This window comes from Eublepharis macularius, chromosome 16 (assembly GCF_028583425.1).
Source record: "Eublepharis macularius isolate TG4126 chromosome 16, MPM_Emac_v1.0, whole genome shotgun sequence".
Classification (NCBI taxonomy): Eukaryota; Metazoa; Chordata; class Lepidosauria; order Squamata; family Eublepharidae; genus Eublepharis; species Eublepharis macularius.
The window spans coordinates 3,928,040-3,943,286 of NC_072805.1; the positions used below are offsets into that span (position 1 = coordinate 3,928,040).

Below are 15,247 nucleotides of genomic sequence, written 5' to 3' on the forward strand. Positions count from 1 at the left end.
ACGAGTCTCCCAGAAGTGAAGTCTCTGAAGAAGTGAGCTCTTGAAAGCTCGTCCCTTACCATTAATTTTGTTAGTCTTATGGGTTCTATGGGACTCCTGCCCTTTTCTATTGCTACAGACAGACTAACATGGCTACTCATCTTGCTCTATCCCAGATCCAAGTTGAGCACTCTACACCACAATAGTGCACACAGGAACCACAAGGTGTTAACAAAGGAAAGAAACCATGGAAAGGAAGAGTACTGGAAAGGGAGTGTTTCTAAGGAATAGGAGAAAATCTGAAAGGTGGAGGAAAATGAGGATTAAGAATGGACAAGAAGAGGGAGATGCAACGGCCCGGAGTAGCAGAGGTGAGGGAGCCGCTCAGTGCTGTTAAAGGACCAGCCAGCTGTTTTTGGCATGAAGCATGAAGGTTTTACCAGCGGTTTCCAATTCAGACTCCTGGACTGATAAAATAGAAGAAGATTCCACATGGGGCTCTGTGTTACTGATACACTGCATTAGACAGAAAGCTATTCTGTCTCAGCATAAGGCAACTCTTTAAGCATCCTATTTTGGGACACTCAATGGAGAGAAATGTTCTGCTTTAGTTTGCCTGTAGTATAGTGGAGTATAGTTTGTCTCTCTAGTCTAGTGCTTGTTATAGCAGAGTGATTAAGTGGTTGGGATACAAGTCAGCACACTGCTGGTTTGAATCCCGTTTCTGCCATGAGCACGGCAGGTAGCCTTGGGAAAGCCGCTCCGCTCTGCTGCAGCTCGCCAGCTGTATTGTGGAGATAATGATGACACTGGGTTCAACACTCCGAGTCGAGCACTAATCTATCTAGAAGAGTGGTATCTAAGCATACTGTTATTATTATTCATCCCTTCTCTGTTATTTATTACATTACTGCATGGAAGCCATAATTTATATTCAAGACAATACAAGAGATGAAAAATGAAATATCTGCCTTCCTAAAGATGTTTCCAGAGAAGTCTTAACAACACATGTTCTAATATTGATTTTTCAACTGACAACATCGTGTGCTTGGTCATACACAGAAGTCTTACAGTACTATCCTAATCAGAGTTAGTCTATGGAACTAACAGAAAACTGTGAGACATAAACATGCCATGTCTTCAAACTATATTATTTTCTATTGAAGAGTCGAGTTATTTCACGAATACAGTAATTGACCTCATAAACTTTAGTGAGCGAATCACTGCTGTTCTCTTTGCAACAATATCATTGTTCTTGAGGGGAGGTAATTTCTAGAACAGTTAATAGGCAAGTGGTATCTTGTAATAAAGGAACTGAACTTTTTTACTATTATTGCTTTATATTTTCATGTGTTATTATTTTTCTATATTTTTTCAGGTAGAATCAAGGAGTAAAAGATTGTGCTATCCCTTTTGTTTCCCATCTGTGTTGATCAATAGAGGCCACATTGGTAAGTTCGGGAAAATGAAATCAAAGCTGCCAACTTGTCATGAATAAAAATAACATCTTCTAATCTAGAACAACGGTGTCCTTCCTTCTGCTTCCATGTGTTAAAAAAAAGCAAGAAAATTGTTACCTAGATCTACCACATGTGACTTCATTCATTAGAGAATTTTGTGAAAGTTGCATTTATTTATTTTACGAGGCTAGACTCAAATTGTAATTTAATGGATAGGAGAGGCAAAGAACGGTTCTACCAAATGTTCATATTGTAGCCCAAGTCCAGCCTCAGTCCACTAGAGCAACTTGTTCCTCCAAGATGCTTGTCTTCTTTCGTAAGAGGAGGTCTCTGTCTCAAAGGTATTGCTTGCAGACTGTTTCCTCACTGAAATCTCTCCATATTGCAATCAGACACAGTGAACTCAATATCTTGTTTGAGTTTTTTCCAGCAAAATAATGTCTTTTCCTCCCTTTGGAAGAAGCTGCTTTTCTTGGACAATGCTCTGAGCTCTCCCATTTTGAGGCACGTCAAAATATTTTTTTTCTATAAAACATACAGAATACATCATTGTACGGCATTAATATGCATCTGGATGCTAAAAATCTTTTAAAAAATCTTTCAACTGGGAAACCTACTTGAGAGGTAGGTTAGACTGAGAATGTGATAGTGAGATTCCACAGTAGAGTAGTAATTTGAATCTGGGACTCCCAGATCCTACTCTGAAACTACTACACTACACTGGCGGGGCAGGGGAGCTGCTGCTGAATGAGTAGCAGCAAGCATCCAGGCCTACGTGAGGCATGCAAGTCATGTGGTATCAAGTCACCTGGTGGTTGCTTCTGGGCCTGGCCCCAATGAATCCTCCTTCAAAAGGCAAAAGGGCCCTGCCCCCTCCTCTACATTTTGCTGACAGAAACCAACTCTGGAATACTGACTAAACTGTTATGGTTGCCTGTAGGTGCTCCTTTTATCACTGTATTTATTTTAGATTTCAGATTTTTTTCCTGAAAACCTGGGGCATTTTTCAGGAGTGTAGGAAGATCTATCTTGTCCATTTATGGCTCCAGTCTCTGGATTTAAGTATCCACAGATCAGAACCACTTGGCTATTAGTATATAAGATAAAGCATTTATTAAAAATAAAATGTTCACATACATACTTTCAGCACAACAGAAAAGTGTTCACACACAATTCCTCTGCCCCTCACTTTGTACATCTCTTAACAGCCCTTATTCTAAGGCAGGCTCTTTCACTGAGATGTTACAGGATTCTAAATACTTTGCATTACATTACCTTGTGGTTGAGTTCAGGCAGCTAGGCCTTGGTCCTCTCCCTGCATGGCAATGGCAGCCTTCAGTTGGAGCCCAGGTGTGCCAGCTCCTTCTCCCTAGTTGTGAGTCAGCCAAAGAGATCCCCCAGTCTGTTTACCCATTCCCTTTTCAGATCTTTTTCCTGAAACTCTGCGGCATTTGGATCTGTTTACCCAATCCCTCTCCTGGAGTCTACAGGAAGATACATTCTAGCCTCTTCTACCTCCCAAGTCTCTGTCTCCTTCCAGGTGTCAGCTTCAAACTGCAGGTGTGAGCTTACCATTTCATTGTCTCCAGCCAGGGAGGCCATTAGCAATTCTAAAGCATTGCTGGATGAGGCTGGAGAGCAACTGACTTTCGCCCTCCTGCCTGTTCCCTGCTAAAAGAAAGAGAAAAACTTTTTAAAATTAAAGGTGAAGATTTCATACAGTCCAAACCTCCAAATTAAAACACTTTTCTCCACAACCTCTCACAGAAGTTTCACATAGATTATTAAACAGCATGAGGGACAAGATGGAACCCTGTGGGACTCCACAGCATAAACGTCATAGAGGTGAGCAGAAGCACCCCAGCACCAACTTCTGGCACTAGTTGGTCAAATAAGAGCAGAACCACCAAAGACCAGAGCCTCTGACTCCTACCCAGTCAGCCTCTCCAAAAAGATACCATGATAAATGGTACTGAAAGATATTGAAGGGTCCAGGGGAAAAAGCAGGGATATACTCCTCCTCTTCCGGTGAGTCAAAGTGACCAAGGCAGTTACCATCCCAAAGCCAGACATGGATCCAGATTGAAATGAATCTAGATAATCCATCTTCTCCAAGAGAGCCTGAAGGAGTGTAGCTACCACCTGTCTGAGTACCTTGCCCAAGAATGGAGAATTAGCCACTAGGCAGTAGTTGTTTAGGGCCAGGGATCCAGTTACGTCCAAGTTGTTTGGCCTAGGGATGCCTTCTTCAAGAGGGGTCTTACAACTGCCTCTTTCAAAGCAGTTGGAAGTATACCCTCCTGAACAGTCAACCAACAGCACCTACTCCTATACCTGACTGCTAAGGTCATCCCATGAGACCCTGCTTTAGGCGCCTCACCATCCGAAATAAGACAGGTGGCAACATGGTCATGGTGCCAAAATTATGGAGATATTCTCCTGTCTCTTTTCCATCAGAGTGTGAAGACTTTTTTTTGTTTTGTGGTATTCCCTTAATGATCCCAATGACCTGACTTCTGCATCACAACTGCTTTACTTATCTGAGTAAAGCTTTCTGAAGGTGCCACCTGACAAATGGGTAAGATCAGGTAACCACCCGTTTTCACACATTCTCTGTGGTGGTTCCCATCCTGTGGAATGGCTTGACTAAAGAGGTCAGGAAGGCTCCCAACACTTCGTTCAATGGAAACAAAAACAGGAAGACAAAACAATGGGGGATTGTTGTTTATAATAACCCCGTAATTCTGTACTATAGCATTGTTCATTGGCCTTTTTATCCTGTATAAGTCCATTGTTTTTATTTTCTGACTATCTTGAGTCTCAGCAAGAAATGTGGACTATAAATATAGTAAATAACTAAGTACAGACAGGTATTAAAAAGAGATGAATGATAATGATATTGGAAATCTGTTATCGGGTATTTTAAAAATCTAATGTTACTGATCTCTGGAAACTGCAAACCAGTTCTCCCCCGTGTAAGTGACTTTGACAGATTTCTGCCTTTAGGAACTCCCCTCAGAGTTCCATTCATTTCAGCATTTCAGCACATCAAATTCTTTAAGTGGAGAGGCCACATCTTGACTCTGCAGTTATATGGAACATCATATTTCAACTTGCAAAAGACAGCACTCTTCAAAGAGGAAATTCTGCTCATGAAATTGAAATTAGAGCATTCCATGGTAACTAATGTATGAACCGATTCCTTGAACCTTGCTATGTACATCAGAAGTTACCAATACAGCCACTTTACTTCCTCACTGGGGAGAAAGTAAGGGTCTCAATCAATCAATCAATCAATCAATCAATCAATCAATCAATCAATCAATCAATCAATCAATCAATCAATCAATCAATCAATCAATCAATCAATCAATCAATCAATCAATCAATCAATCAATCAAACGTTAGCTGCCATGATAACTAATTAAAATAGATGTTTTATTTACTTATTTATTTATTCAAGTATTTATACCCCTGCTTTTCCTCTTGTCTCAAGGTGGCTAAATTTAGTCCAGCAGTAAACACACGGCCAAGTTGCTAAAGCCAACCTCACAGACTGTGTTCACGAATTTGCACAGTAATGCATTCAAATCCAAGTTGCAGTTTCCATGTAAAACACTTACATAAAAAGTGGTGGTGGAGAGTGCCCTCAAGTCATAGCAGACGTATGGTTTTCCTGGCAAGAGACTAAGAGAGGTGGTTGGCCATTGCCCGCCTCTGCAACCTTGGTCTTCATTGGAGGTCTCCCATCCAATTACTAACCAAGGCCGACCCTGCTTAGCTTCTGAGATCTGATGAGATCAGGCTCACCTGGGCTATCCAGGTCAGGAACATAAAAGTAGGTATACTTAAAATCAGAAGAACAAAGCATATTCCTCTCAGATGAAATATATGGAAACTAGTTTTTCTCTGTAATAATAACTTTAACCATTTAAAAATTATGCTACGGAAATAAGTTCCAGCTTCTCAAGACTTTATAAATGATTCTATTTTGGGGTCACACGGATACCATCTGCCAGAAGCATTCTGCTGTACTGTGAAAATCTCAGGTCAATGCAACAGAATTTTCCCTCCATCTGGTTTATACAAAGTAGTGCAAAAGTTCTTCTTGAAGAGGCGGGGGCTACAAGTGGCAGGACTGATAAACTTCTTTCTACATGCCGATTTTTTGAAAATCATGGATGAGCATTCAAAAATAGTATTCCCCCACCTGAAGTACTACAATCCCCTCTATCACCGAATTGTGGTGGAATTGTGGATTTTGCCTAAGACAATGAAGACTGCAGCTCTACCTTCTCTTCTAGCATATCTACATTAAATATGTTTTCAAAATCATTTGTCTCTCATTGTTATAAATAATAGTGTCTTTGACCATGGCTAAATAAAAGGAAATGATATGAAAAAGGCACCATACCCTTACACTTACCAGGCTGTTGAACTTGGAAAAGACATCAGTGGTGGATTTAAAACTTCTCCTTTTATTGTATGTACAGCCTGTGATGTTTGAAGATGAAGTTGAGGCTGAGCCTGTACTTGTCTTGGGTCCTGAGAAGGCTTAATCCAACGGCTTGGTTCCGGCTTCATCCATTTCCCCTGGATGCCCCATCTTGCTAGGTATAGTTTGCAAATATCATAGTTCATTGAAGAGTAATATAAAAGGTCTAGTATCAGCAAGACCACAACAAAAAACCCATAGATCCACACTCCTAACAATGCACTGTAATTACTGCAAAAAGAAGTAAGAAAGGAGATATTAATTACTATCCATTAGTTTTATCACTCTAGTCGTTCACATTTTCAATATCTGTTATTTAGTATTTGCTTATCATATACCTCTCTCTTCCTAGTGGTCACCCACGCAGGTATTTTGTCTATATCAGCTCAGCTTCCACTATGCTGCAGTGTTGGGTGCTCCGGGGCGTTCACTAATAATGTTTTACACCGCCTAACATAGGCATTTTCCAATGGATGCCTTCAAGAGCCAGACAAAAGCAACTCAGGCTGTTGCAACAGCACTGGTGGTGCATCTGGGGACTAGGTTTGGTTTTTCCACGGTAGAGCCAGAACAGCTACAAAAATATGTGACTAAGAATGAGGGAAACACCATCATGCTCTCCTGGGCAGTGATCCAGAGGAGTTAGCCGTGTTGGTCTGTAGTAGCAAAATAGTAACAAGTCCAGTAGCACCTTTAAGACTAACCAACGAAGTTGGATAAAGGTGCTACTAGCCTCTTTACTATAGGCAGTGATCACTTTACCTCTATGCTTCCCTTCTCTATTAGTCTGTGAACCAGACAAGATGTTGGTATCACATAAGGCAGCAAAACTTCCAGTGCAATACTTAATCAATGGGCTTAGACTGGAGTAACTTTGATTAGGATTGCACTGTTCTTTTATGTTTTTTTTCTGAAAAGAGTATGTCTATGTACAGGGCTTTTTTTCTGGGAAAAGAGGTGGTGGAACTCAGTGGGTTGCCAGCACAGGGGGCAACTCCTGGCGGAAGGTGGTGTCCCCTGGTACCACATGCACACACGCAAAGTGCACGCACGTTCCTGACACTGCACAATGACATCACTTTGGGTCAGCTGGAACAAAGGGGGAGTTTTTTAAAGTTTAAATTGCCCTCGGCGAAAATGGTCACATGGCCGGTGGCCCCGCCCCCTGATCTCCAGACAGAGGGGAGTGTACATCGCCCTCCACGCCTTTGTCTGGAGATCAGGGGGCGGGGCCACCGGCCATGTGACCATTTTCAAGAGGTGCCAGAACTCTGTTCCACCATGTTCCAGCTGAAAAAAAGCCCTGTCTATGTATTAAATTTTGATGTGATAACCTGTTCTGATTGGTAGCGTGAGGTTTTTATGATGTCATCCAGATGGTTGAAGAAAATTTCCCCTACCTTTTCTAACTCTTGAACCAAGTGACCAGTTCCAAATTTTAAAAAACTGTTGGAAAGCTAATAAATTCCCCTACAAATAAACAATACTAATAATGCCTCTATTTATTACCATTTTTATAAGACGTACATCAACGAAAAAAGTCATTTCCCTCCACATTTTTCAAAGGTCTATGGCATATGGCCTTTCACCTAATCCAGACAGTCACCTCAAGTATATTAGACAATCGTGGCTTATTCTTTTAATAATAATAAATAATATTTGATATATATACAGCCCTTCAGGACAACACCCGATCAGAGAGGTTTACAAAGTATGTTATTATTATTCCCACAACAATCACCCTGTGAGGTGGGTGGAGCTGCAAGATCTCCAGAGAGCTGTGACTGACCCAAGTCCACCCAGCTGCCTTCAAGTGGAGGAGTGGGGAATCAAACCCGGCTCTCCAGATTAGAGTCCTGCCGCTCTTAACCACTACACCAAACTGGTGCATTTCAAATGAGCCAATAGCATGAGGAAATTAATTTTTATATGCTTCAGTTAGGTGAATAAGAATGGAATCAAGTATAATGTGATTTTTATCTGATGTAACTGGGTAATAGGTAACTTATTGTTACTGCAAAGAAAAATCTTTTAATTTTATGTGTTCAGCAAGTGTTCAACATGCATATGTATTTATTTTTAAATCCTACATTATCATTTTACAGCTGCTAACATAATTTTTTCACATTATTTTAATGTCCATCATCATCACTGAATTAATCTCTCGAGTCCTTGAATTCAGCTACAAAGTCCACATCTGTTTTTTGCTGATTGCTACATGTCTGCAAGTCCATAGGAAGGCACCAGCAGTTCAGCAGTTGACAGGAATACACACACTAGCAAGACAAAATCTCCAAAATTGCAATTGGTGCGGGTGGTTCATGCATCCAGTCGATAACAAGGTTTCTAGCTCTGTCTGTCATCTATCCATAATCTTTTGGGACAGGAACATTTTGCTGGCTTTGCAAAACGGGTCTCTCCAGTTTCCTACCTGGAACCTGGCCCTAAGCACAGGCAATCTTTGCATGGTGGAAGCTGGCTTGATTCCACCTTTCCACACTTGGCACAAAAAAGTGAAGGGCACAGTTCAGTTACAGAAGCACTGCTGGTATTTGGAACATACATCAGACAGGTGGATTGCTGTACCTTCTTAAACAGATACCTCACACCTTCCCTAGTTGACTGAGAGCAGAACCACAAGTGACAAAAGGCACAGGTTGGACATTTGTCAGCTTCCCTCAGGTTTTGATGGGAAATGTAGGCAGCTTGGCGGAATGTTGGACAAGTGACAGTTGAAAAGTCCATTGGGCAGCAGTCGGAGAGCCAAGCTGCGAGACCAGGATGCCCACATTTCCCATCAAAACTTGAGGGAAGCTGACAAGTGTCCAATCTGTGCCTTTTGTCACTTGTGGTTCTGCTCTGAATGTGTTCTGCTAGTTTTCGACTCTTCTCAGTAGTTTCATGGAAGTCACTTGTAAAAGCTCTCACAACATCACAGCCAGTATAGGCATGTAGTTCAATCGTGTAGTCTAATCACATTTTGTCCAAGGGAGCATCTGAGTTCCATTACGTCAATAAAGATTGTGTGACTCTTCTACATCTGTTAAACGTGGGGCATGGTACTTCACTTGCAAATCCGAGGCACAGTATGAGTACATCTGTATCTTCTGAAACAACAACAGATGTTGTCCCACCCTTTCTGCATGTAAATGCCAGGCTCTGTCAGGGACTCTCTCAGAGGCTTCGCTGCACCGGACTGTGTGAGTTAAAGGCTTTCATTTAGAGATTTCCATTGCTAGAACACAGTACAAGGCAATTGCTGGGAATACCAGGGCAAAGCCCTCCCAATTCAGTTATACTCACCCCCCTTCCCTTTTTCCCAAGTAGAAGTCCATTGGAGTTGGCATGCGATTCCCTGAGCGGGGAAAAGCAGGGCAAGATGCTGAGCAGAGACTTCAAGGTTGGCTGGTTCTTTCTCAGGCGTCTCTCAGCTCCATGCACCCCCCCCCCCCCAGATAAGGCAATTCAGGCAGCAGCAAAGAAGACAGCAGAGAAGTAGCAGAGCAGTTAATGACTATCTATTACCCACCCCCCTCCTCAAGTGTAAGGCCTTTCTGTGTATGGCAGGCAGGCTGACTTGACAACCCTGCCTGACATCATACTCCCCCCTCAAAACCAAACCCCACATTCATTCTGAAATCACCCCTCCCCTCGGTTTATCAGGATATTGTTTGTGAAAAGCACTGACAGGTTTACGAGCTCTGACATCTTTTGACTGAACCCACTCCTTTTGGCTTGGGTCGAAGGACTTCCATTGGATGAGGTAAAACAATTTCCCCTTCTTCCACTTGGAATCCAATACAGCTTCCACTTTGTGATGAGGTTGACCATCCACCATTAAAGGAGGAGGAATTCCCTGCTCCGGGTGCCAGACATGCGGGTTCGGGGCTTTCTTCAAAAGGATGCAGTGGAAAACTGGATGTTAATGTCTCAAATTTTTTGGCAGTTCCAGTTTGACAGGTACTCCATTTATTACTTCCAGAATTGTAAAGGGGCCTATAAACTTCCACCCCAGTTTCTTGCTAAAACCCTTTAAGGTTCTTTGTGGACACATACACTTTATCCCCAGGTTTTAGATCCCATTAGGGGGAGCGCTTTCGGTTTGCATGCTTTTTATAGTCCTCTTTGGCTTTTTCCAGGTATGTTTAATTAAGCCCCATTGTTCTACTATAGAGTTCCACCAGGTGCTGAGGTCTCCCCCTCAGGGGGTCCTTGAAGGGTAATGCTTTGCTCTCAAAATCCTGGGTGATTTTGAAGGGAGATGCTCCTATAGAGCTGTGTATGCTATTGTTGTAACAATATTCAGCAAACGCAAGGTACTCGGTCCAGTTATCTTCCTGATAATTGATACAACACCTTAGAAATTGCTCCAGTATCTGGTTAATTCTTTCGGACAGCCCATCAGTCTGGGGGTGGTACCCTGAACTTAGTCCTTGGGTCATGCCCATCATTGCTCCTCCATTATTGCTGACTAATTTTGCTTAAGAGAAAGATCTGTAGAAGCTCACATGGCCCCTCTTTCTACAGAGAAGAGAAGCCAACCTGGGTTCTTAAAAGTTTGTTAACTTTCATAGGAGAGCATTGCCTCCTTACCACCAAAACTGTTACAGCTATTTATCAGCAGCTAGACTCAATATCCAATAAATTGGACTTATTACAAAATATCATAAATGTGTATAACCAGAAGACGTCAAATCAAAGTCCACAGAAAACTAAAAGTCAACATCTGGGAAGAGATGAAAGTGAAGAAAGGAAAATGCTCCAAAGCTCCAAAGAAAACATCTTGTATATAGCAAAAAATCACCTAAATGGCCTCATTTGAGTCACCTGTTATGAACAGAGAAGCAGTCTATTGGTCTTGAAAAAGCTGAAAGGCTTAGTAAAACACCATATGGATTACAAATCCTCTTGAATTTTGGTTGTCCTATAGTTCCAGCAATGCAGCTTAAAATGTGAAGATTTCTTGCTACGTTAAAAACCACTGTGGACAGAGTATTTGTAGATGAACCCATCTATCTGCTAATTTCTGATGATGATAACTGTATTTATATACTGCTCTTCTAGCCAGATTAGTGCCCCACCCAGAGCAGTGAACAAGTTAATGTTACTATTATCCCCACAATACAGCTGGGAGCTGGGGCTGAGAGGAGTGGCTTACCCAAGGCCACCTGCTGAGCTCATGGCAATAGCAGGATTCGAACCACATAACCACTGTGCTACAGCAGCTCAAGCGAAAATATCAGCTTCTCCTGTCATTGAATCTGCAGCTTATTCAAACTAAATTGTACTACATTTTTCCTGAAAGGTTACAATGAAGCCTTTTAAGATTAATGTGCATAATTTGTCACATGATGAAAATTTATTTAACTACTTTATTGTACAAGGAAAACCGAAAATACTATGGACATCCTAGGGTTGATTATTCCATGCCATGGAGTGAAGCGCTTCAGTGTCCTACAGTTGTTTATTATAACAAATAATGCTACTGTTCTAGTTCACAACTGAGTGGTTAATACTCCACAAAATATGGAATTAACCATTAGAGGGAATGAAGAAGGTAAGGGGAGGAGGGAGAATGTTTCTTCTTTAATTGTGAGTGGAGGTTAACCTGGAATATTTCCTCCCTTCCGTTCTAAGATTTTGGCTCCCGTCCCAACCTTTTTTTGCTATAGACTTGCATGGAACATCTCATTCCTGCCGCATGTTGTGGTACTCTTGGTGGGCCTCTTGGACACACTTTCCTTACATAAAATAAAGCAAGGTCAGTATTGATGGCTGCTCAGGTGATTCCTTTGCTTCAGTTTAGGCAAATCAGATTAAGAACAGCAGAGTCATTTTTTCCTTGCCTGATGGAGGTAAGAACTGCAGGAGCTGATAACAGTTTAAAATTCACGTGAATGCAGCATCTAAAACTGCAGCAAAGCAGATAAAACCAGACAGATGGTTCTGATTTAAAAAAAAAACGTTTGGAAAGAAAAATGGATTGTTTCTGTTGTTCATTTTAATTGCTCAGGCTGACAGAGGGAAATGAATCAAAACGGCGAAAAGCTGGTGAAGAAAAGCGAGAACAGATGAATTGATACCAGTTTGGTATAGAGCAGCAGGACTCTAATCTGGAGATCCGGGCTGAATTCTCCACTCCTCCACTTGAAGCCAGCTGGGTGACCGTGGGTCAGTCACAGCTCTCTCAGAGCTCTCTCAGCCCCACCCACCCACCTCACAGGGTGATTGTTGTGGGAATAGTAATAACATACTTTGTAAACCGCTCTGAGTGGGTGTTAAGTTGTCCTGAAGGGCAGTATATAAATTGAACGTTATTATTATTATTCCGATGAAGCTGCTCTTTTCTGGCAACGTCTGCTGAGTCGAACAGTGTGGGTCCCCAATGCTTGGAAGGGAGAAGGGGCTGGTTCCCACCCTAGTGAAATTAGAGTCCCCGCTAGTTCTTTGTAGTGGTGGAAGACAAACAAGGAACATGAACACACTTTGCTTTCTTGGGTGATAACAGGTGTTAGGAGCAGCATACATTGTTTTTAAGATAACTGCTTCAGTCTAGTGAAAAATGAATGCTATTTTGAGAGTTACAATTTAAAGCAACTATTTATTAATTGGGCCATATGTGAAGTTGTCATCTGTCCTTTGGAACAGCTGCTGCTTCTGACAAATATAGAAATGAAAGAATGCTTTAGCATAAATATAGTCAGATATTGGGGGGGCTATTTTAATAAAATCATAAGACAAAATGGTTATATTTGGATAGCATATTCTCAGCATCAGGTTGTACATATAGTGCACAACCAAGAGTGTATTACATCAAACACTAGACCAAAGAACAAACACCATTTGATTGCCATAGCCCAATATCCCCGAAGTCTCCCTATCCGTGCCCCACCTGCAGCAGTGGGGCAGGGGGGCAACCAGGACTTTTTCAATGGTTGCACATACTCTTTGGCGTATGACCTATTCCTTGTGGTGCCCACCGTACCTTTTTTTAAGCTTCAGGACAAAACAAGGATTTTTTAAACCCAGGTTTTTAAATTAGAAGTCCAATTTTAAGCTGGTTTTATTGTCTGCTTCTAACTGTCTAGTGATCATCATTTCAAGTGGTGAACATGGTTTTATTCTGCATTTACACCCTGGGTGATTTTATATTGTGCATTTTACGTTATGCTGCGCTTACAATGAATGAATGAAGCGCCACTCCTCTTTTGTAGAAAAAACAGAGTCGCACTTCCTGTAACTGCTGTTCATTGACACCTTCTGTGCAAGCACTCATAGGACTGCACATGCGCAGGCCTGCTGATCAGAATGTTTTTTCAAGCTGAAGTCCGCTAGGGGGTGCTTGCCTCAGCAGTGCGCATGCGTGGGGCACCGAAACGGCACTGGGAGGCAGCGCCCCCAGCCCTCCAGTTTCTCCTGAGCCACTGGTTTCCAATAGTAAGTATTGAAGAGCACAGCAGTGCAGGAGGGAGGGCATGTGTGCCTGCACAGAAGATGTCAATGAACAGCAGTTACAGGAAGTGCAACTCTGTTTTCATTGTCCATCTTTTGTGCAGTCCCACATGGGAGGCTAACAAGCTTCTTACCTGGAGGAGAGAGTGATCTTCATTGGAACAGAGAATGGAGCACAGCCTGTCCCACTGCCGATTCTCTCCTCTCTATTATGTCCAGGGCTCTGGAGGTGCTTCACACACATGTCTGAGGTGTTCCATGTGGCAGCACTGTGGATGTCGCATAAAGGCATTCCTCTCAGGAATGCAGCCGAGGATGCTTGAGCTCTTGTGGAATGAGACTTCACTTCTAAAGGGAACGGGAGGTTAGCCATGAGGTAACACTGTTTAATGGTAGAAGTCACCCATTGGGCTATCAACTAGGCAGTAGCTTTACCCCTTTCTTAGGTCCAGCATAACACACAAATAAATGTTTGTCCTGCCTAAACACTGCTGTACAATGCAAATAGAAAAGTAAAGCCCTGTGAACATCCAGAGAATGTAATTCTCGCTCAGAGTCCATAGATGGAGTAGGAAAAAATATAGGGAGTATAATATCCTGGGCCAAATGCAATTGGTTCGCAACCTAAACTTGGGGTCAGGCCTCAAAACCACCTTCCCTTAGTGCATCTTCAAAAAGGGAGGGTTGGATCGTAAAGCCGCCAGTTCACTCGCTCATCTGCTGGAGATGACAGCTATCTGGAAGGCAACTTTATGAGACAAAAAACAAAGGTCACAGCTAGCCAGAGGCTCAAACGGGGGTTGCATTAACTCAGCCAGCACTAATTGGAATGACCACTGAGGCACTACCTCTCTAATAGGTGGGAACATATTATGAAGGCCTTTAAGAAAGGACTTAGAGATCCTATGGGAAAAGACAGTCCTACCATCGATTCTAGGGTGATATGCTGATATGGCAGCAAGATACACTTTAATGGATGAGTTAGAACGTCCGTCATCCTTAAGTGACAATAAAAACTCTAATATATCTGACAACTGACAGTTAAAGGTTCTAGCTGTTTGTGCGCTGCCCAGCAACTGAAACGTTCCCATTTAAAGGCATAGGATTTCCTAGTATTTACTCTCCTAGCACTGAGGACAACTTCAGTCACTCTTACAGATAAGATCCCTGATCTGCTATGAGCCATGCTGTCAACTTCATGCTGTCATGAAACCGTACCCCCCACCCCCGTCTGTCAGCAGATAAGTCTGTTCCATAATCCTTGGGATAGGTGCATTATGTATTGGAACCAGGGTTGTCTGGGCCAAAAGAATGTTATCAAGATAATGTGTGGTCTGTCTTTCTGAATCTTGCTGAATGTCCAGGAAATTAATGGAATGTGTGTGTGTGTGTGGGGGGGGACGCATAAAAAAGGTGTCCCTCCCAGATCATCTGGAAGGCATCCCCTAAGGAGTTGCATCCTATTCCTCCCCTGGAGCACAATCTTGGTGCCTTCTGATTCTCTTCTTTGGCAAAGAGATCTATCTCGGGGTGACTCCAATCCCTGAACACTGGTTCCAAGTAAGTATCTGTCAGAGACCATTCGTGATTCTCTGACTTCATTCTGCTCAGCTTGTCTGTGGTCACATTTTGGAGCCCAGAATGTGCACAGCCTGAAGGGAAACACCCCTTTCCCTTCCCTACTCCCATACGGCTATAGCTTCTTCGCACAGGAGTCTGGGGGTGTCCAGAGGGCTGCTGCTGGCCTTGTCAAGTTCAGTTGTTTGACTGTCCCTGCTTGTTTAAATAAAATATGGCCATGCAATTGTCTGTCAGTATTTGAACCTTCTTTTGATGAATGGTATCTGAAAATGCTATAAGG

At 42.4% G+C, this 15,247-nt stretch overlaps 1 protein-coding gene across 1 annotated transcript in view; it reads right to left on the reverse strand.

The window, feature by feature from the left end:
- Positions 1-1,592: 1,592 nt before the first annotated feature.
- Positions 1,593-15,247, reverse strand: part of SHISAL1 (shisa like 1) — a 107,104-nt gene continuing 93,449 nt past the window's right edge. The window contains exons 4-6 of the mRNA XM_055000867.1: positions 5,866-6,165; positions 3,012-3,110; positions 1,593-1,964 (exon numbers count right to left, since the gene is read on the reverse strand). Coding sequence (XP_054856842.1) covers positions 3,050-3,110; positions 5,866-6,165 — 361 coding nt within the window. The 3' untranslated portion in view covers positions 1,593-1,964; positions 3,012-3,049. The remainder of the gene's footprint in view (positions 1,965-3,011; positions 3,111-5,865; positions 6,166-15,247) is intronic.